This window comes from Solea senegalensis, linkage group LG12, assembly GCF_019176455.1.
Source record: "Solea senegalensis isolate Sse05_10M linkage group LG12, IFAPA_SoseM_1, whole genome shotgun sequence".
In the NCBI taxonomy this organism is placed as follows: Eukaryota; Metazoa; Chordata; class Actinopteri; order Pleuronectiformes; family Soleidae; genus Solea; species Solea senegalensis.
Window position 1 is genome coordinate 10,698,089 of NC_058032.1, and position 23,643 is coordinate 10,721,731.

The 23,643-nt window shown below is 41.7% G+C and overlaps 3 protein-coding genes across 26 annotated transcripts in view; all 3 read right to left on the reverse strand.

Moving 5' to 3' along the window:
- The window catches only part of LOC122778031 (protocadherin alpha-C2-like), a 158,645-nt gene that overhangs the window by 49,699 nt on the left and 85,303 nt on the right, over positions 1 to 23,643 (reverse strand). Inside the window, exons 1-2 of one of the 24 annotated variants that reach the window (XM_044039580.1) lie at positions 14,121 to 17,381; positions 10,819 to 10,907 (exon numbers count right to left, since the gene is read on the reverse strand). The exons of 19 other annotated variants lie outside the window; for them this stretch is intronic. In XM_044039580.1, the coding sequence (XP_043895515.1) occupies positions 10,887 to 10,907; positions 14,121 to 16,499 (2,400 nt within the window). In that variant the 5' untranslated portion in view covers positions 16,500 to 17,381 and the 3' untranslated portion in view covers positions 10,819 to 10,886. Of the gene's footprint in view, positions 1 to 3,885; positions 6,334 to 10,780; positions 13,455 to 14,120; positions 17,382 to 20,726; positions 23,235 to 23,643 lie in introns of those variants that run through there. 4 more of the 24 variants (XM_044039558.1, XM_044039564.1, XM_044039562.1 and 1 more) reach the window with 4 other exon arrangements.
- LOC122778063 (protocadherin alpha-2-like) lies at positions 22 to 2,842 on the reverse strand. Its single transcript, XM_044039630.1, has one exon. It carries the CDS (start codon positions 2,746 to 2,748, stop codon positions 349 to 351), a length of 2,400 nt encoding a protein of 799 aa, XP_043895565.1. The 5' UTR covers positions 2,749 to 2,842; the 3' UTR covers positions 22 to 348.
- LOC122778064 (protocadherin alpha-3-like) lies at positions 7,322 to 9,887 on the reverse strand. The gene has a single exon (XM_044039631.1). The coding sequence runs from the start codon at positions 9,749 to 9,751 to the stop codon at positions 7,355 to 7,357; it is 2,397 nt and encodes a 798-aa protein (XP_043895566.1). The 5' UTR covers positions 9,752 to 9,887; the 3' UTR covers positions 7,322 to 7,354.

The following is a 23,643-nucleotide window of genomic DNA, read 5'->3' on the forward strand; positions in this document are numbered from 1 at the left end:
GAACACGCTTCTTCTCATGGCCACAAAACGAACAAACGCATTCTGTCTATTAGATGTCATGTAACTATGTGGCGTATAGGCCGTGCATTCCTTCATGGAGATCGAGCAAGTTTTATCGAGAAATTCAGTAAGGTAAACAAGATGCCATTCAAAAGGTTAAATGTTTATCTGAATGAGCACAGGTCCTTTATGAAAACTGATTTTATAAAGCGTGGTTGTATGGTTTGTTTCAACGAAATACATTATGTTCTGGCTTTAAATGATTTGTATCAAAAGTGCTTAGTAATATCAGTCTGTCACTAAAATGTATGTTACATTCATTAAATCCCAAGCCAAGTATCCAAACATTCACTGCAGTGTGCAACTCACCTTCTCTGTATTAGGTAAAGTCTGAGTCCTGGTAAACGTGTCTCCTCCGTTAATACTGATCAGCTCTGCATCTACAGGTGGATACGGTGCGGGGAAAACCACTACGTCACTCTTGAGCGTGTCTGAGCTGAAACAGACGTCATACTGCTGTGTAGTTTTAGAGTAAGACCAGCTCCCGTCAGGGTGGGTGGTGATCATGGGGGCGCTGTACCTGCTGAAACTGCTGTCTGTCCTGTGGCATTTGACAGCTATTAAACTGATGAGGCTGAGCAGAAAGATGGCTGACACCGACACAATGGCGATCAGCAGATACAGGTTTAGTGAAGTGAAGCTCTCGTCCTTTATGGGCACATGTCTGAACTGAGTCTGGATGTCAGCTGAGTTTTCAACCACCATCACCTCTATAGACACAGTAGCTGACAGGGAGGGTTCTCCGTGATCAGAAACCAGCACCACCAAGGGGTGAGATTTCAGGTCATTGTCACTCATTCTCCTCTTAGTCTTGATTTCCCCGGTGCTGGTTCCGATCCGGAAGAGGTTGTTTCCTTTGGTCTCAGAGATGTGATACGATAGCAGCGCGTTGTATCCAGAGTCTGCGTCTACAGCCCTGATCTTTGCCACAATGTGTCCCGCTTCAACATTATAGGGGATGCTCTCACTGTTAACGGAGCCGTGCTCAGAATAGGGCGCAAGAACCACGGGGCTGTTGTCATTTTCATCCAGGATAAAAACGTTCACTGTCACGTTGCTGCTGAGCGGAGGAACACCAGAGTCTGTGGCCTGAACTTTGAACTGAAACGTTTTTAACTCCTCATAGTTAAAGGACTGTAGACTGATTATATCTCCAGTCTCAGAGTTTATGTTTACAACAGATGAAATTGGAATCGTTTTTGGGGAAGTATCTATTAACGTGTACGTGAGCTTTGCGTTATCGTCTAAATCATGATCAAACGCTTTTATTGTATACATGGTTGATCCTGTTGGACTGTTTTCTTTCACATAAACATTAATCACAGACTCCGTGAAATGAGGTGCGTTGTCATTGACATCAGAAACATGAACAGTAATGACCCTGTTGCTGGACAGAGGTGGACTTCCTTCATCTGTAGCTGTAATGGTGACATTGTAAATAAATGTGTTTTCTCTGTCCAATGGTCCATCTACTACTAATGAATAATCATTTTTGTAGTTGGACTTGAGTTTAAAGGGAACAGAGCCCTCTACCTTACAGTTAGCTACACCATTGTTTCCTCCATCTTTATCAGTCACTGTTATAAAAGCAACTATTGTCCCCAGTTCAGCGTCTTCTTTAACGGGTGATATTAGTGACGTCACAGATATTTCTGGGGAATTGTCATTCACATCAATTATCTCGATCAATAATTTAGCATGCGCAGTACGCGGTGAGGTGCCTTGGTCCTTTGCCTGAACTCTGACTTCATAAGCAGTTGTCTCTTCATAATCCAACGCCCCCTTAACAGTAATATCTCCAGTTTCTGAATTTAGATCAAAACTACTTGATGGATCAACATTTCCTCTTTTGATTAATGAATAAAGGATCTTACTGTTCATGCCCTCGTCTGAATCGGTTGCATTTAACTTAATAACTAGTGACCCAGACATCACATTTTCTTTGACTCGCACTTTGTAAAGCGATTTACTGAAAGTAGGTATGTTATCATTTACATCGATTACGTTCACAATTAATTGTAATGAACCTGATCGAGGCGGTTTCCCTCCATCTACAGCCGTTAAAAAAAGAGAAACTACCGACTGTTTCTCTCGATCTAAAGCTTTCTGCAGCACTAGCTCAGCAGACACACCGTGTTCTCCGCCGCTCTGTACATCGAGAGAGAAATGTTCATTTTGACTGAGCTTGTAGCTCTTCACTGAGTTACTGCCGATGTCTGCATCTACTGCTACTGGGAGAAGATATCGCTCTCCTGTTAAGGATGATTCTGAAATATTCACATGATATATTTTTTCTATAAAAGCAGGTGAATTATCGTTTATATCTAAAACATTGATATCTATGCGGTGTGCAGTCATGGGGTTATTTAAAAAAGCCTGAATTTTTAACGAGCATTTTTCCACACTGGGACAAATGTCTTCCCTGTCTATTCTCTCGTCAACAAAGATGTTACCCGTCCGTCGATTGACGTCAAAATATTTCTTACTGTAACTCGAAACAATACGCAGATCCCTGGCCTCTAATTCCTGTAGGTTGATGTTGAAATCCTTTGCTATATTCCCCACTACGGTGCCTTTGTTCACCTCCTCGGAAATCGAGTAGGATAACTGCGAAACTGAGCAGTCAAAGAGACAAAGGAGCGCGACAATGCGAATCCATACGTGTCCTGTTTCTCGTCCACTATACATTGTTGATTCAACAAAATAACAGAATCCAAACGATCATTTATATCCAGTAATGATATTTCCGTCCAAAGCAATATTGTTGTAGGTTAAGCTCCTGTGCTTCTCCTCACGCATATCCCACGTATGAACTAATGGCTGATGACTATGTATTTTCCCCCATGCAGGAAGGAGGAGTTTCATTCACACAAACACATTCATGTCTACGGTCTGCTGCGACCCCCTGTGGATAAACTTAGGTAAGCACATATAATCTTATATTTTTTCAATCACTAACAATTGTTAGGTTACCATGTCAATGTTTCGCAAGACAGCACGTCAAGTGGAGGGAGAAGATAAATAATTTAGAGTCTGAATATGACTAACTGCAAATTATAATGCAATATACCAAAATAACAAACAAGCAAAACAAAACATTGAATTTAAATCCAGCATGGTGGTGGCCACACCACATGAGTTTCATATCAAGTCAGCAATCCAAGAAACAAGTGGGTTTTCCGTGCAGAAACCCATTATTGTCAACTGAAAGTCTAGCACCACGGACAGCACATTTAACCACACTGAGTTGCAGAATGAAGGCATTACACATTGCAAAACCAGCTATGTCAGTGAGGCTTTAAGTAATTCTGACAAAAATGGTGTGTGTAATTTAAATCACTATAAATAATGTGCAATCAACAGGAAAGACACAAGTGGATTATACAACAGAATGATACGGATGGGGTTCATCACCACTAAGAGTTATGTCAAAATGTTTTGAAATAATAAAAAATCTTCATTCTACCAAAGGAAAAACAATCATTTTTTTCAAAATGGGTTCTTCTTGAAATGTAGACACATCTTAAAATAGAAACCAAATATCATTAATTGTGATATTGTCGAGAATTATACTCCAATTGTGGTTCATAAAGCAATATACCGCATATAGTCACGTTCAGCTACAACCTTAGACGCTGCAAGTGTGATTGGAAAACGGTGACAATATGGTTATGCATTGTTTGATTGTTTTTTTTTGTTTTGTTTTTTTAAATTAACGTTTTCCATATTTGATTCATGCCACTACTGCTACTACTGGTAATGATAAAATTAATGAATTGTTTTGTCATATAATTGTTAAATAGTCTTCCAGAACAAATTACGTACCTTTTCTTTGTTGGGTAAAGTCTGGGTTCTGTTAAACGTGTCTCCTCCATTAATACTGATCAGCTCCGCATCTACAGGCGGATACGGTGCGGGGAAAACCACTACGTCACTCTTGAGCGTGTCTGAACTGAAACAGACGTCATACTGCTGTGTAGCTTTAGAGTAAGACCAGCTCCCGTCAGGGTGGGTGGTGATCATGGGGGCGCTGTACCTGCTGAAACTGCTGTCTGTCCTGTGGCATTTGACAGCTATTAAACTGATGAGGCTGAGCAGAAAGATGGCTGACACCGACACAATGGCGATCAGCAGATACAGGTTTAGTGAAGTGAAGCTCTCGTCCTTTATGGGCACATGTCTGAACTGAGTCTGGATGTCAGCTGAGTTTTCAACCACCATCACCTCTATAGACACAGTAGCTGACAGGGAGGGTTCTCCGTGATCAGAAACCAGCACCACCAAGGGGTGAGTTTTCAGGTCATTGTCACTCATTCTCCTCTTAGTCTTGATTTCCCCGGTGCTGGTTCCGATCCGGAAGAGGTTGTTTCCTTTGGGCTCAGAGAGGTGATAAGAAAGCAGCGCGTTGTATCCAGAGTCTGCGTCTACAGCCCTGATCTTTGCCACAATGTGTCCTGCTTCAACATTATAAGGGATGCTCTCACTGTTAACAGAGCCGTGCTCAGAATAGGGCGCAAGAACCACGGGACTGTTGTCATTTTCATCCAGGATAAAAACGTTCACTGTCACGTTGCTACTGAGCGGAGGAACACCAGAGTCTGTGGCCTGAACTTTGAACTGAAACGTTTTTAACTCCTCAAAGTTAAAAGACTGTAGACTAATAATATCTCCAGTTTCTGAGTTTATGTTTACAACAGAAGGAATTGGAATCATTTTTGGAGAACTATCAAATAACGTGTAAGTGAGCTTCGCATTATCATTTAAATCTGGATCAAACGCATTTATTGAATAAATGACTGATCCTGTTGGACTGTTTTCTTTCACATAAACATTAATCACAGACTCCGTGAAACGAGGTGCGTTGTCATTGACATCAGAAACATGAACAGTAATGACCCTGTTGCTGGACAGAGGTGGACTTCCTTCATCTGTAGCTGTAATAGTGACATTGTAAAGAAAAGTGCTTTCTCTGTCCAATGGTCCATCTACTACTAATGAATAATCATTTTTGTAGTTGGATTTGAGTTTAAAGGGAACAGAGCCCTCTACCTTACAGTTAGCTACACCATTGTTTCCTCCATCTTTATCAGTCACTGTAATTAAAGCAACTATTGTCCCCAGTTCAGCATCTTCTTTTACAGGCATCATCAGTGAAGTCACATGTATTTCTGGGGAATTGTCATTCACGTCAATAATCTCGATCAATAGTTTAGCGTGTGCGGTACGCGGTGGTGTGCCTTGATCCATTGCCTGAACTCTGACCTCATAAGCAGGCGTCTCCTCATAATCCAACGCCCCCTTAACAGTAATATCTCCAGTTTCGGAGTTTAGGTCAAAAATATTTGATGGATCAATATTTCCTCGTTTGATTAATGAATATAGGATCTTACTGTTCATGCCCTCGTCTAAATCGGTTGCATTTAGCTTAATAACAAGTGACCCTGGGATCACATTTTCTTTGACTCGCACTTTGTAAAGCGATTTAGTGAAAGTAGGTATGTTATCGTTAACATCGATCACGTTCACAATTAATTGTAATGAACCTGATCGAGGCGGTTTCCCTCCATCTACAGCCGTTAAAAAAAGAGAAACCACCGACTGTTTCTCTCGATCTAAAGCTTTCTGCAGCACTAACTCAGCAGACACACCGTGTTCTCCACCGCTCTGTACATCGAGAGAGAAATGTTCGTTTTGACTGAGTTTGTAGCTCTTCACTGAGTTACTGCCGATGTCTGCATCTACTGCTACTGGGAGAAGATAACGCTCCCCTGTTAAGGATGATTCTGACACATTCAAGGAATATATTTTCTCAATAAAAGAAGGCGAATTGTCGTTTATATCTAAAACATTGATTTCTATTCGGTGTGCAATCATGGGGTTATTTAAAACAGCCTGAATTTTTAACGAGCATTTTTCCAGACTGGGACAAATCTCTTCCCTGTCTATTCTCTCGTCAACAAAGATGTTTCCCGTCCGTCGATTGACGTCAAAATATTTCTTACTGTAACTCGAAACAATACGCAGATCCCTGGCCTCTAATTCCTGTAGGTTGATGTTGAAATCCTTTGCTATATTCCCCACTACGGTGCCTTTGTTCACCTCCTCGGAAATCGAGTAGGATAACTGCGAAACTGAGCAGTCAAAGAGACAAAGGAGCGCGACAATGCGAATCCATACGTGTCCTGTTTCTCGTCCACTATACATTGTTGATTCAACAAAATAACAGAATCCAAACGATCATTTATATCCAGTAATGATATTTCCGTCCAAAGCAATATTGTTGTAGGTTAAGCTCCTGTGCTTCTCCTCACGCATATCCCACGTATGAACTAATGGCTGATGACTATGTATTTTCCCCCATGCAGGAAGGAGGAGTTTCATTCACACAAACACATTCATGTCTACGGTCTGCTGCGACCCCCTGTGGATAAACTTAGGTAAGCACATATAATCTTATTCATCAACACTAACAATTGTTAGGTTACCATGTCAATGTTTCGCAAGACAGCACGTCAAGTGGAGGGAGAAGATAAATAATTTAGAGTCTGAATATGACTAACTGCAAATTATAATGCAATATACCAAAATAACAAACAAGCAAAACAAAACATTGAATTTAAATCCAGCATGGTGGTGGCCACACCACATGAGTTTCATATCAAGTCAGCAATCTAAGAAATAAGTGGGTTTTCCGTGAAGAAAGCCAATATTGTCAACTGAAAGTCTAGCACCATGGACAGCGCATTTCACTATGAGTTTCAGAAGGAAGGCATTACAAATTGCAAAACCTGCTATGTCAGTGAGGCTGCAAGCAATTCTGACAAAAATGGTGTGAATAATTTAAATCACTATAAATAAGGTGCATTCAACAGGAAATACACAAGTGGATTATACAACAGAATGACATGGATAGGGTTCATCACCACTAAGAGTTATGTCAAAATGCTGTGAAATAATGAACAATCTTCATTCTACCAAAGGAAAAACAACCATTTTCTTCAAAATGGGTTCTTCCTGAAATGTAGACGCATCTTAAAATAGTAACCACATAGCATAAATTGTGATATAGTCAACAATTATACTCCAATTGTGGTTCATAAAGCAATCTACCGCATATTGTCGCCTTCAGCTACAACCTTAGCTGAAGAGTGCAAGTGCAAGTGTGATTGGAAACGGTGACAATATGTCTGTGCATTGTTTTTGTTTTTATATTAACCTTTTTCATATTTGATTCATGCCACTACTGCTACTACTGGTAATGATAAAATTAATAAATTGTTTTGTCATATAATTGTTAAATAGTCTTCCAGAACAAATTACGTACCTTTTCTTTGTTGGGTAAAGTCTGGGTTCTGTTAAACGTGTCTCCTCCGTTAATACTGATCAGCTCCGCATCTACAGGTGGATACGGTGCGGGGAAAACCACTACGTCACTCTTCAGCGTGTCTGAGCTGAAGCAGACGTCATACTGTTGAGTAGCTTTAGAGTAAGACCAGCTCCCGTCAGGGTGGGTGGTGATCATGGGGGCGCTGTACCTGCTGAAACTGCTGTCTGTCCTGTGACATTTGACAGCTATTAAACTGATGAGGCTGAGCAGAAAGATGGCTGACACCGACACAATGGCGATCAGCAGATACAGGTTTAGTGAAGTGAAGCTCTCGTCCTTTATGGGCACATGTCTGAACTGAGTCTGGATGTCAGCTGAGCTTTCAACTACCATCACCTCTATAGACACAGTAGCTGACAGAGAGGGTTCTCCGTGATCAGAAACCAGCACCACCAAGGGGTGAGTTTTCAGGTCATTGTCACTCATTCTCCTCTTAGTCTTGATTTCCCCGGTGCTGGTTCCGATCCGGAAGAGGTTGTTTCCTTTGGGCTCAGAGAGGTGATAAGAAAGCAGCGCGTTGTATCCAGAGTCTGCGTCTACAGCCCTGATCTTTGCCACAATGTGTCCCGCTTCAACATTATAGGGGATGCTCTCACTGTTAACGGAGCCGTGCTCAGAATAGGGCGCAAGAACCACGGGACTGTTGTCATTTTTATCCAGGATAAAAACGTTCACTGTCACGTTGCTGCTGAGCGGAGGAACACCAGAGTCTGTAGCCTGAACTTTGAACTGAAACGTTTTTAACTCCTCGTAGTTAAAGGACTGTAGACTGATTATATCTCCAGTCTCTGAGTTTATGTTTACAACAGATGGAATTGGAATAGATTTTGGTGTAGTATCTATTAACGTGTATGTGAGCTTTGCATTATCGTCTAAATCAGGATCAAGAGCATTTATTGTATAAATGGTTGATCCTGTTGGACTGTTTTCTTTCACATAAACATTAATCACAGACTCCGTGAAACGAGGTGCGTTGTCATTGACATCAGAAACATGAACAGTAATGACCCTGTTGCTGGACAGAGGTGGACTTCCTTCATCTGTCGCTGTAATGGTGACATTGAACAGATAATTGTTTTCTCTGTCCAATGGTCCATCTACTACTAATGAATAATCATTTTTGTAGTTGGACTTGAGTTTAAAGGGAACAGAGCCCTCTACCTTACAGTAAGCTACACCATTGTTTCCTCCATCTTTATCAGTTACTGTTATAAAAGCAACTATTGTCCCCAGTTCAGCGTCTTCTTTTACGGGCGATATTAGTGACGTCACTGATATTTCTGGGGCATTGTCATTCACATCAGTTATCTCGATCAGTAGTTTAGCATGCCCACTACTAGGTGATGTTCCTTGGTCCATTGCCTGCACTCTGACCTCATAAGCAGGGGTCTCTTCATAATCTAATGTTCCCTTCACAGTAATCTCGCCAGTTTCTTGATTTAGAGCAAACATTTTTGATGGATCAATATTCCCCTGTTTGAGAAAGGAATACAGGATCTTACTGTTCATGCCTTCGTCTAAATCGGTTGCATTTACTTTAGTAACAACTGTTCCTCGTTCGGTATTTTCACTTACACGTATTTTATAAAGGGATTTGCTAAAAAACGGTCTATTATCATTGACATCGATTACGTTGATGTTAACTTTGAGTAAACCAGATCTCGGAGGTTTTCCTCCATCTACAGCTGTCAGAATAAGATCGATTACCGACTGTTTCTCTCGATCTAAAGCTTTCTGCAGCACTAGCTCGGCAGACACACTGTGCTCTCCGCTGCTTTGCACATCAAGAGAGAAATATTCATTTTGACTGAGCTTGTAGCTCTTCACGGAGTTACTGCCGATGTCTGCATCTACTGCCACTGGAAGAAAATAACGCTCTCCTGCTGACAGTGATTCTGAGATGTTTAACCAGTAAGACTGTTCAATGAATCGTGGCGAATTATCATTTATGTCTAACACAGTAATGTCTATGCGGTGTGCATTCGTTGGTTCGCTTAGAACCGCCTGTATTCTAAGGGAACATTGTGCCGTCTTTGGACAAAGCTCCTCTCTGTCAATTCTCTCGTTTACGAAGAGGTTTCCGGTACGCAAATTCACGTCAAAATATTTCTTACTGTAACTGGAAACAATTCGCAGGTCTCTTGTTTCTAGTTCTTGTACATTCACGTTTAAATCCTTTGCGATATTCCCCACGACGGTGCCTTTGTTCACCTCCTCGAAAATGGAGTAAGATAACTGCGAAGCCGAGCAGTCACAAAGACAAAGCAGTATAATAACATATATCCAGTTATCCTCGTTTCCCATCGTTGTAGATTCAACGCTGAATTTCCGCTAATCCTGTATTTCTTTCATGTAGATATACCCTCAATAACACAAATATCCCGCAGCAGCTGCAGCAGAAGATCCTCTCGCCACAATACAATCCCAGTCTGTCTTTTAACTGATGGCTAGTGACTGTGTTAGTCTTCCCGTACAGGGAGGAGTTTCACACATAATGTAAAAAAACAAAACAAAAAACGGTTCCATGGTCTCCAGCGACATCATGTGGTAAATTGTACACATGTCAAGATAAGTGACAGATATTTTCCCCAAAACAAACTCGGTTTTATATAAACTATATCCCGCATTTAAAATATAGTATATGAATATATATTTTTTGTGTGAGAAACAATTTCCTAAATAATACAGATACAATGTTTCAAATGATTTTGATTACATCTTACGGATCATAAAGATTGCCTCAATTAATTTCAGCACCATGGAGAGCGCTATACATCCAGGCTGTATTGGCATAGATAAAGTGCTTTGATATGCTACGCTGTTTGACACACATTTGTAGCTGAATACCGTAACTGATGCGGGTTTTTGTTTTCTAAGTTCATAAAAATAATATGTGAACAGTGTTTATCGTTACCGTGACAACTGTGGTAGTATGAGAGCTACTTCAATTGTTTTGTTTTTAATTTCAACTCGACTAGTGTGTGCACAATTACAGGACCATCTACAACTCAATATGTACATTATGACGAAAGTAAATCAATTAACATGTGTTATGCAAGTTAAAGATGTTATGCAAAGCCATAAAGGTTACGTTACTGAAGCACTTGCCAAAGACCGATAAAAAGCGTCAGCACCACGGAGAGCGTTTTCCCATTCGCAGACACAAGACTGGATACACAGTCGATATGAATTTTCTTATTCCCAGAGAATCTATTATATATTTATTCAGGTTAACTTGCAGAATGCGGGTATTTTGGTTTGCTTATAGCGTCTAAGTCTATACATGAAAGACAAATGCACTTATTAGTAGTGTTAATTCTGTATGTCTCTTACCGTGTCTTTATTAGGTAAAGTCTGGGTCCTGGTAAACGTGTCTCCTCCGTTAATACTGATCAGCTCCGCATCTACAGGTGGATACGGTGCGGGGAAAACCACCATGTCACTCTTCAGCGTGTCTGAGCTGAAACAGACGTCATACTGCTGAGTAGCTTTCGAGTAAGACCAGCTCCCGTCAGGGTGGGTGGTGATCATGGGGGCGCTGTACCTGCTGAAACTGCTGTCTGTCCTGTGACATTTGACAGCTATTAAACTGATGAGGCTGAGCAGAAAGATGGCTGACACCGACACAATGGCGATCAGCAGATACAGGTTTAGTGAAGTGAAGCTCTCGTCCTTTATGGGCACATGTCTGAATTGAGTCTGGATCTCAGCTGAGTTTTCAACCACCATCACCTCTATAGACACAGTAGCTGACAGGGAGGGTTTTCCGTGATCAGAAACCAGCACCACCAAGGGGTGAGTTTTCAGGTCATTGTCACTCATTCTCCTCTTAGTCTTGATTTCCCCGGTGCTGGTTCCGATCCGGAAAAGGTTGTTTCCTTTGGGTTCAGAGAGTTGATACGAAAGCAGCGCGTTGTATCCAGAGTCTGCGTCTACAGCCCTGATCTTTGCCACAATGTGTCCCGCTTCAACATTATAGGGGATGCTCTCACTGTTAACGGAGCCGTGCTCAGAATAGGGCGCAAGAACCACGGGACTGTTGTCATTTTCATCCAGGATAAAAACGTTCACTGTCACGTTGCTGCTGAGCGGAGGAACACCAGAGTCTGTGGCCTGAACTTTGAACTGAAACGTTTTTAACTCTTCGAAGTTAAAAGACTGTAGACTGATAATATCGCCAGTCTCTGAGTTGATGTTTATCACTGAAGCTATGTTTGACATCTTGGGTGATGTATTAAGTAAGTGATACGTTGATTTAGCGTTTTCATTTAAGTCTGAATCTAACGTCATCAGTGTGTGCATTGTAGTTCCAACTGGACTGTTCTCTTTCACATAAACATTAATATGAGGCTGCGAGAACATTGGGGGATTATCATTGACATCGGAAACGTGAATAGTAATGATGCTTGTGCTCGACAGAGAGGGAGTTCCTTCATCTGTCGCTGTAATTGACACATTATATTGAGAAACACTCTCCCTGTCCAGCTGTCCGTCAACTAACAAAGAATAGTATTGTTTGTAGTTAGATTTTAGCTTAAAGGGGACAGAACCTGTTAACTTACAGTTTGTCTGGCCGTTTTTGCCCCCGTCTTTGTCTGTGATGGTCACCATACCGACAGCTGTGCCTATTTCTGCGTCTTCTTGTACCGGTGTCATAAGTGATGACACAGAAATTTCCGGAGCATTGTCATTGACATCAATAACTTCAACTAAAACTTTGCAATGTGCATTTCGCGGAGGATTGCCTTTATCTCGTGCTTGAACACGAATCTCGAAAGCTTGGTTTTCCTCATAATCAATATTGCCTTTAATTGTTATTTCTCCAGTATTATCATTCAGGGAAAATTTATCATCAGGGCTTAAACGCCCCCTCTCTGTAAACGAGTATACAATTTGACCATTAACACCGTCGTCTGCATCAGTGGCTGTCAGTGTCAATAACGAGGTGCCACTATTTGCATTTTCAGCCACTTGTACTTTGTAGAGCAGTTTACTGAACACGGGTGAATTATCGTTTACATCCAGTACATTGATTTTTATCAGTAACGTCCCCGTTTTGGGAGGTTTTCCACCATCTATGGCAGTCAGCGTAAGTTCAATGGTATCCTGTTTTTCTCGATCTAATATTTTTTGCAACACTAACTCGGCAGACACACTCTGGTCACCAATGCTCTGTATATCCAATGAAAAATAGTCATTCTGGCTTAATTTATATGTCTTTACCTTGTTTGCTCCAATGTCTGCGTCATGAGCAGTCGGCAGTGGATGCCTCTCCCCGATATATGAAGACTCATACATATCAATTGCACTTATTTCTTCAAGAAAAGAGGGCACATTGTCATTAATATCATTAATCAACACTTCAACGCGATGGAGGCTGCGAGGATTACTCAATATGGCCTCTATATTTAAAGAGCATTTTAACACATTGAGACAAAGCTCTTCCCGATCTATCCTCTCGTTAACGAAAAGCACCCCAGTTTCGTGGTTTATGTCGAAATACTGTTTGTTGTATCCAGATGTAATCTGAAGACCCGCGGATTGCAGTTGCAGCACTTTGAGATTTAAATCCTTAGCGAGATTTCCCACCGTCGTCCCTTTGTCCACCTCCTCTGAGATCGTATAGGAGATCTGTGCCACAGACCAGTCGCAGAGACAAAGCATAGTGAAAAGCAACCCCCAAATATTATCCCATTGTTCATGAGCAGCCATCGCTGTTCAGGGGAAAAAACGACCACTCTTGGTTTCTGCCTTTGGTCTGGTCACGAATAAACACGTTTATGTATCCACCCCGTCTTAGGTTCCTCTCTCTCTGTGGCTTTACTCGACTGTATGCTATCCCCACAAAGCACTCCCAGCTGATGACGTTTTCACGTTTTGTCATAATTAGAGGAGGAGTTTTTCAGCAGTAGCCGTGAACACACGATTTTTGAACGGTCTCTAGCGACATCTTGTGGTACAGTTGTATACAGAAAGAGCGTCTATAAACAACAACAGCAGTTCAATAGGAGACTTCGGAAGAGTTGCACTTAACTGTCAAATAATGTGTTGAGCATCTTGATCTTATATATAGTATCTAATATATAGTATAGTAATTTATTATTTTTATTAATATTATGTCATATGGTCTCTATGTTTTTGTTTGTTAGTTTTTTTTCTACAAAGCATGTGTCTTATTTGTATTACTGGACACGAGAACACATCTTGCAAAATATGAGCATGAGAGCTCCTGGATCTCAGAGCAAAGACAAACTGAAAGAACAACAACAGTGGTTTCAAAACCATGGACAGCGTCCCAATGCAGTTTGAATGCACCTCAAGTCACTGCTTAAGTCATTGTAGTGAACGGCATCCATTACATATTAAAACGCATTGGAATTATTTAGGTCTTTTTATCTGAACTTCAACCATAAACCACAAACACACGTGCCAACTTCCCAGTCAAAACTCCATTACACTATTGTTTAATTATGTCCAACAGAGGGATTAGCCAGAAACAGATGTCCTACAAACATGTATTTGAGTTGCCACCACTCTCTGATACATTATACTATGTAACAGCTGTACAAAAAATATGTTATTGAAAAATGATTACAAATACATGTCTTGTTTTAAAGACCAACTTAGTGCAAAACATACGATTAAGCCATAAATGAAAATGTCTGAAGCTTACCGTGTCTTTATTAGGTAAAGTCTGAGTCCTGGTATACGTGTCTCCTCCGTTAATACTGATCAGCTCCGCATCTACAGGTGGATAAGGTGCGGGGAAAACCACTACGTCACTCTTGAGCGTGTCTGAACTGAAACAGACGTCATACTGCTGTGTAGCTTTAGAGTAAGACCAGCTCCCGTCAGGGTGGGTGGTGATCATGGGGGCGCTGTACCTGCTGAAACTGCTGTCTGTCCTGTGGCATTTGACAGCTATTAAACTGATGAGGCTGAGCAGAAAGATGGCTGACACCGACACAATGGCGATCAGCAGATACAGGTTTAGTGAAGTGAAGCTCTCGTCCTTTATGGGCACATGTCTGAACTGAGTCTGGATGTCAGCTGAGTTTTCAACCACCATCACCTCTATAGACACAGTAGCTGACAGGGAGGGTTCTCCGTGATCAGAAACCAGCACCACCAAGGGGTGAGATTTCAGGTCATTGTCACTCATTCTCCTCTTAGTCTTGATTTCCCCGGTGCTGGTTCCGATCCGGAAGAGGTTGTTTCCTTTGGGCTCAGAGAGGTGATACGAAAGCAGCGCGTTGTATCCAGAGTCTGCGTCTACAGCCCTGATCTTTGCCACAACGTGTCCCGCTTCAACATTATAGGGGATGCTCTCACTGTTAACAGAGCCGTGCTCAGAATAGGGCGCAAGAACCACGGGACTGTTGTCATTTTCATCCAGGATAAAAACGTTCACTGTCACGTTGCTGCTGAGCGGAGGAACACCAGAGTCTGTGGCCTGAACTTTGAACTGAAACGTTTTTAACTCTTCATAGTTAAAAGACTGTAGACTGATTATATCTCCAGATTCTGAGTTGATGTTCACCAGTGTAGGGATTGATGATTCACTGTTAGTGTAAAACAATGAATAGGTCACCTGGCCATTGTTGCTGATGTCTACGTCGATGGCAGTCACAGTTTCAACAACCGCTCCTACTTTACTGTTTTCTTTTACATAAACGTTCATTACAGGTTCCGGAAAATAGGGCACGTTGTCATTTACATCAGAAACGTGAACAGTAATCACACTGGTACTGGAAAGAGGAGGACTCCCTCCATCTGTAGCTGAAATTGTCACATTGTACTGAGGAGTCACCTCTCTGTCTAGATGCCCATCAACCACCAAGGAAAAATAATTTTTGTAGTTTGTCTCTAATTTGAATGGAACGTGGTTCACAATCTCACATTTTACTTCACAATTGTTGCCACTATCTCTGTCTAGAACTGACACGAGAGCAACAGCAGTACCTTTACTAGCGTCCTCATTTACTGTATTCATCAGTGACGTCACAGTAATTTCCGGAGCGTTGTCGTTTACATCGATTATTTCTACCAGCACTTTACAGTGAGCAGACATTGGAGGCTGGCCTTTGTCTCTTGCCTCTGCCCGGATCTCAAACGCCCTTCTATCTTCATAGTCGATTTTTCCTTTCACTGAAATGATTCCCGTGTCAGGGTCAATTTTAAAAATATCCAGAATGTGTTCCTGGTCCTTATTACGAAGAGAATAGACTATTTCGCTGTTTGAGCCTTCGTCAGCGTCTGTCGCATTTAATGTGAACACTTCTGCGTCGATAGGGATATTTTCAAACATTTTAATTTTGTAGAGACTGCTGTCGAACACTGGAGCATTGTCATTATTATCAAGTATATTTATTTCGATTTCTGATGTGCCTGAATTTGGTGGTGATCCCCCGTCTACCGCAGTTAACATTAGTTTAAGATTTGGCCTTTTTTCCCGGTCTAGCCCTTTCTGCAGTACTAACTCTGGAGATATAGTCTCCCCTCTTTTGTTCGTCGCAAGATTGAAATATTCATTCGGACTGAGCTTATACGCACTCACAGCATGTTTACCGACATCAGCATCGCTTGCTTCCGATAAGGCAAATCTAAATCCTGGCAAGGTATTCTCTGCAATGTCCAATATTTGTGATTTAGTGTTAAATGACGGAGAATGATCATTCACATCTCTAATTTCTACCTCGACACGGTAAAGCTTCAGTGGGTTGTTTATCACAGCCTCAACACTGACCGTACATTTAGGTTCGTCCGTGCAAAGATCCTCTCGGTCTATCCTCTCATTGACAAACAGATATCCAGTTTTTAGGTTTACCTCGAAGTATTTCTTCTTAGAGCCCGTAACAATTTGAAATGAACGGGTTTCCAGATCCTGTACATTGAGGTTTAGATCCTTGGCGATATTTCCGACATTAGTTCCCAGGTTTACCTCCTCAAAAACGGAGTAGGACAGCTGCCCTGTTGTCGCTTCCAAGTAACAATCCAACAACGCCAGCACAAGATATAGAACAATAGGCATCCTGCTACTCGGTAAGGCCATAATTCCACAAGAACAGGCCTACGTCCACAATTTTGATTATATCGTGAATAGGCAAGATGTGACACATGAGGCGATGCTATCTAGAGATTCATGTTTTTAAAGATGAATAATCCATCATACCGTTCCTTCTCATCTCGTGTCTCTTTGTGATGAAAACCCACAGTCTCTCTCTTTTTCCTTTTTTTTATAGCTCTGGGAGGAGCCTCCGTTTCATTGTTACGGTCTATGGCGTCCCTGTGTGGTAACTTTGTCAAACTGCACAATCCACTGTAATTTACGGTAAAATGCGGACAAAGGAAATACAGGTTGCAATTTATTGGTTGAATTTTTAAAAAAAAGAAGATGTTACGTTTAAACCTGAACTCGAACACATTCAGGCACATTAGATAAAACATTCCCTGTCTTACTGTATGTAGATCCTATATTACTATCTAAATGTTCAGAATAATAGTTGAAAACATAATGAAATGTAGGGATATGTTTCCCTTTAGGTTATACTACAAACTCACGTCATGAATCATTCGCCAATCATGAACGGACAATTAAACAACGAATACAACGGGACAATTAAGATCCATTAACATTAGGATACATACACACTTGCAGATGTACTGCATACTTGACTGTGTGTAGGTACACATCTATGTTCCATTTGCGATGTGCTAATAAACACGTTAGGAAACTGTCTTTCAGCACCACGGACAGCGACACAATTTAAACACGTTAATTCGCAGCCACAACAGGATGCAGTGGAACAACACACGGGGAGCAGAAATGCAAGACAACAACCTCTCTGACACACTTTAAAAATGTACTTCGAACATTAGATAGTTGAAGTCCTTAAAGTGACTCAAATTAATTCACTGGTCATATCAGCAAAACGAAAACGATCGACAAATGTTCTTACCTTTTCTGTATTAGGTAAAGTCTGAGTCCTGGAAAACGTATCTCCTCCGTTAATACTGATCAGCTCCGCATCTACAGGCGGATAAGGTGCGGGGAAAACCACTACGTCACTCTTGAGCGTGTCTGAGCTGAAACAGACGTCATACTGCTGAGTAGCTTTAGAGTAAGACCAGCTCCCGTCAGGGTGGGTGGTGATCATGGGGGCGCTGTACCTGCTGAAACTGCTGTCTGTCCTGTGGCATTTGACAGCTATTAAACTGATGAGGCTGAGCAGAAAGATGGCTGACACCGACACAATGGCGATCAGCAGATACAGGTTTAGTGAAGTGAAGCTCTCGTCCTTTATGGGCACATGTCTGAACTGAGTCTGGATGTCAGCTGAGCTTTCAACTACCATCACCTCTATAGACACAGTAGCTGACAGGGAGGGTTCTCCGTGATCAGAAACCAGCACCACCAAGGGGTGAGTTTTCAGGTCATTGTCACTCATTCTCCTCTTAGTCTTGATTTCCCCGGTGCTGGTTCCGATCCGGAAGAGGTTGTTTCCTTTCGGCTCAGAGAGGTGATATGAAAGCAGCGCGTTGTATCCAGAGTCTGCGTCTACAGCCCTGATCTTTGCCACAATGTGTCCCGCTTCTACATTATAGGGGATGCTCTCACTGTTAACGGAGCCGTGCTCAGAATAGGGCGCAAGAACCACGGGACTGTTGTCATTTTCATCTAGGATAAAAACGTTCACTGTCACGTTGCTGCTGAGCGGAGGAACACCAGAGTCTGTGGCCTGAACTTTGAACTGAAACGTTTTAAACTCCTCAAAGTTAAAAGACTGTAAACTGATTATATCTCCAGTCTCCGAGTTTATATTAATCATAGTTGAGAGCGGCACTACGCTATCACTGACTAATGAGTAGCTCACGAGACCATTTTCACCAATGTCGGTATCAGTTGCATATACGGCTTTTAATACCGTGCCAGCGGGACTATTTTCCTTAACATACATATTAACTACACTCTCTGAAAACAGGGGCATGTTGTCATTGACATCAGAAACCTGAATTTCAACCACGCGTGTATTTGAAAGAGGAGGACTACCTTCATCTGTTGCTTTGATAGTTATATTATAGTGGGAAACATGTTCCCTGTCCAGAGCTTCACTTATTACTAAAGAATAATAATTTTTATAATTTGTCTCTAATTTAAATGGGACCTCATTCAATATCTCACATTTTACTTCACCATTTTTCCCCCCATCGCTGTCAAGAACTGAAACAAGTGCAACCGCAGTACCTATTTCAGCATCCTCCCTGACAGAACTCAGCAATGTTGTCACTGTGACGTCAGGAGCATTGTCATTTAAGTCCATCACCTCTACTAGTACTTTGCACTGGGCTGTTAATGGAGGACTGCCTTTGTCAGCTGCCTGCACGCGGATTTCAAAGGCAGGATTAGTCTCAAAATCAATTTTCCCTTTGACTGTAAGTTTTCCTGTTTGCGAATCAATTTCAAAAATGTCCAAGACATGGTCTTGATCTTTCGAATTCAGAAAATACATAATGTCTTTGTTTGGCCCTTCGTCCGCGTCAGTTGCTGTCACTATCACCACTGTTGTGCCAACTGGTGCATTTTCTATGATACTTGTTTTGTACAGGGTTTTGCTGAAAACTGGAATATTGTCGTTGATATCAAGAACATTAATCACTATTTCTGATGTCCCCGATTTTGGAGGCGTCCCTCCATCTACAGCGGTCAGTATAAGTTTAATTAAAGCCCGTTGTTCTCGGTCTAATCCTTTCTGAAGAACTAACTCGGCGGACACACTCTCTCCTTTGTGCACGTTTAAAGAGAAAAACTCATTGGAATTTAGCCTGTATGTGTGAATACTGTTTTTCCCTATATCGGCGTCATAGGCCGACAGCACAGGGAATGTAGCTCCCGGCAATACGCTCTCTGCTATGTCTATATTTTGTGATTTAGCACTGAAAGAGGGTGGGTTATCGTTTACATCAAGTATGTTAACTTCAATGCGGTAAAGTTTCAGAGGATTATTAATCACAGCCTCTACATTTATCTTACATTTTGCCGATCTCGCACAGAGCTCCTCTCTGTCTATTCTTTCACTGACGTAGAGAACACCTGACTTAAAATTTACATCAAAATATTTACTCTTTGATCCAGCGACAATCTGAAACATACGTGACTCCAAATCGTGGACGTTAATATTCAGATCTTTGGCTAAATTTCCCACAGATGTCCCCGGGTTTACCTCCTCTGACACGGAGTAGGAGAGCTGCCCGAATACCACTCCCCGGTTATACTCCAAGACAACAAGAAGCAGACATAGCCAAATGGAGGTCTTTCTTCCCGGCAGCTGCATAATTCCACATAAAGAGACACAAGCATATATCCGTATGTAGAAGCGCCTTCACGTATTAAGACCAAAAACCCTGCGACAGAACAAATGTAACACCGTGTTTTCCTTCTTAGCTCTGCCTCTCATTCTAACAAAGCACTGGCAAAAACGATGATCTTATGTGGGAGGTCCCTACACACATCAGTGACATACGGGCGGAGTCATGGTCTACAGTGTCACCTCGTGGCCATTTGACGTAATGACAATGCTTCAACATCTAAAAATCAAATATTGATCCATACCTAAAATCATCAGACGTTAAGTAACTCACATAACAGGGGAAAGCAAACCCACAACTACTTCACGTTTAAGTATACGGCGTGACACATTGCATTTGCCGCACACTATTTCAGGACCATGGACAGTGTAGCATTCTAATGATGACTCTCTTGGTAAACAGAGATGGAGCAAAACAACTAAAAAAAGTTTGTACAATGATGGATCACTATTTAGAACAAATAAAAATCTGTAATAATAATGTAAAGCCGTAGTTTCTTTATGCATTATATTAACGCAATGTGTGAATTGGCCATATGCAGATCCGGATCTCTATTTTACTTGCTGTGTTGGATTTCTATCTTCTGATATGTCAAATGAATACGGACAGACTACGGCTCTGTATGTCTTTATTGAATGATTCCTACCAGCTGTTGCCTGCAAATGATTTGTCTACTGTTGAAGCACTGAGAGAATGACTGTTGATCAGAATAAGTTAATGTTAAGAGAATAATTTTGGATTAAGGAGTTTATGATACCATTTTTACCATAGATCAGTGTTTAAGGCTTAATACTAATGTTTGATACACGTGTGTGATTAAATCAGAATATTGTTCGTTGTTTTTCACGTCAAAGTTTGGCAAGTTTGGGATGTAAACTCTAGGGAGGACCATTTATTTGTATACTTGTCTTACCTTTTCTTTAGTGGGTAAAGTCTGCGTCCTGGTAAACGTGTCTCCTCCGTTAATACTGATCAGCTCCGCATCTACAGGTGGATACGGTGCGGGGAAAACCACTACGTCACTCTTGAGCGTGTCTGAGCTGAAACATACGTCGTACTGCTGAGTAGCTTTCGAGTAAGACCAGCTCCCGTCAGGGTGGGTGGTGATCATGGGGGCGCTGTACCTGCTGAAACTGCTGTCTGTCCTGTGACATTTGACAGCTATTAAACTGATGAGGCTGAGCAGAAAGATGGCTGACACCGACACAATGGCGATCAGCAGATACAGGTTTAGTGAAGTGAAGCTCTCGTCCTTTCTGGGCACATGTCTGAACTGAGTCTGTATGTCAGCTGAGCTTTCAACCACCATCACCTCTATAGACACAGTAGCTGACAGGGAGGGTTCTCCGTGATCAGAAACCAGCACCACCAAGGGGTGAGTTTTCAGGTCATTGTCACTCATTCTCCTCTTAGTCTTGATTTCCCCGGTGCTGGTTCCGATCCGGAAGAGGTTGTTTCCTTTGGGCTCAGAGAGGTGATACGAAAGCAGCGCGTTATACCCAGAGTCTGCGTCCACAGCCCTGATCTTTGCCACAATGTGTCCCGCTTCAACATTATAGGGGATGCTCTCACTGTTAACGGAGCCGTGCTCAGAATAGGGCGCAAGAACCACGGGGCTGTTGTCATTTTCATCCAGGATAAACACGTTCACTGTCACGTTGCTGCTGAGCGGAGGAACACCAGAGTCTGTGGCCTGAACTTTGAACTGAAACGTTTTTGACTCCTCGTAGTTAAAAGACTGTAGACTGATTATATCTCCAGTCTCTGAGTTGATGTTCACCATTGTCGAGAGAGGCAGTGAATCACTGTTGTCATGTAAAAATGAAAACCTCACCTGACCATTTTGTTCGGCGTCAGCATCAAATGCTGATACAGTTTTTATAACTGCTCCTACTGGACTGTTTTCTTTCACATATATGTTTATCATATTTTCTTGGAATATTGGTTTGTTATCGTTTACATCTGACACATGTACAGTAATAACACTTGTGCTGGACAGAGGTGGACTCCCCTCGTCAGTAGCAGTGACGCTGATGTTGTATTGAGACGCGCTTTCTCTGTCAAGAGGACCGTCCACCACCAATGAATAGTAATTCTGGTAATTGGAGTCTAATTTGAAAGGAACGTTATTGGAAATTTTACAGTTTATCATTCCGTTTTTACCTCCATCCTTATCAAATACTGACACGAGTGCAATCGCTGTGCCTATGGACGCATCCTCTCTCACTGTGTTTAACAGTGATGTGACTCTGATTTCAGGTGCATTGTCATTGATGTCTAAAACTTCAATCAATAATTTAGCATGTGAAGTGAGAGGAGAAGAAGCTCCGTCACTGGCTTGTACTCGAATTTCAAAAGCATTGTTTTCTTCAAAGTCGATTGTCTTTTTATTTCTTACAATCCCAGTTTTTTCATCTATGGAAAACTGGTCAGTTTGTTTTCCTCGCCCAGCTTCACTGAATGAATACAAGACTTGTCCATTTGGGCCTGCGTCTAAATCAGTAGCATTTAGTGTTATTATTGATGTGCCTATTTCTACATTCTCATATACACTGGTTTTATACAATGTTTGACTGAATACAGGAGGATTATCATTGCTATCCAACACGTTTACGATGACAATGATGCTGCCTGATTTAGCAGGGGTTCCTCCATCAATGGCAGTCAGTGTGAGTCTAATCACAGACTGCTTCTCTCTGTCTAAAAGTTTTTGGAGGACCAGTTCTGTAGTAACACTCTGTCCTTTATATGTCGCGAGAGAGAAGTGATCATTCGGACTCAGCTTGTAGGTATTAACACCATTTTTTCCGACGTCTGCATCATGAGCAGGACGAAGCGGAAATTTGGCTCCTACCGCTGTGCTCTCGGTAATGTTAATTACCTGTGACGCAGTGATAAATGATGGTGAATTGTCATTTACATCTAAGATTGTAATTTCAACTCGGTACAGTTTTAACGGGTTATTAATAACCGATTCCACACTAAGTGAACATTTTGTTTCGTCGCTGCAGAGTTCCTCTCGGTCTATTCTCTCATTCACGTAGAGGGCACCAGTCTTTAGATTTACCTCGAAATATTTTCTCGTTGATCCAGAAACGATCTGAAACATGCGGGACTCCAAATCCTGTACGTTGATGTTGAGATCTTTAGCGATATTTCCGACAACAGTCCCCAGATTTACCTCCTCTGACACGGAGTACGAGAGCTGCCCATTCACCGCTCCCCAGTAACAATCCAGCAGCAGGAAGAATAGATAAATCCACATAGAGCTTGTCCTGCTCGGTAAATGCATTACTCCACACATCGAGAATGAACATCTAGACAATTCCACAATATATTTGCGCTACTACGATGTCAACGCCAGAGAATAAACATTCCAAACAAGTGTGTCGACATTTTCACGGTCTAACAACACAACCGTTCTTTGTCGTCCGACCTCTCTTTGTGACAAAGCAGGCAGATATCACTGGATCTGGGAGGAGCACCAAGACGCCCAAGAACATGACCAAATGTGATGGTCTGCAGTGTCCCCAGGTGGACAGATGTCAGAAGTACATGCACAACAAATAAAATAAAGCCCGAACTTCGAATATATCATCATTTCCACGTTTGACCAAAACGCTAAAATCAAAAAAATAGTTGAACAATAAATGCGAATTTATTCAAGACTACTAAAATTGGCATTTTATGACTGAATTCCTATTCAAATCACTGCTCAATAACATGATTTATAGTTCAGTTATAGTCTCACAGTAGTGAAAGCAGGCTAAATAAATACACTGGCCCCTGTTTACTGTTGAATGAAGTGCATGAAAACATCTATGTTTTGT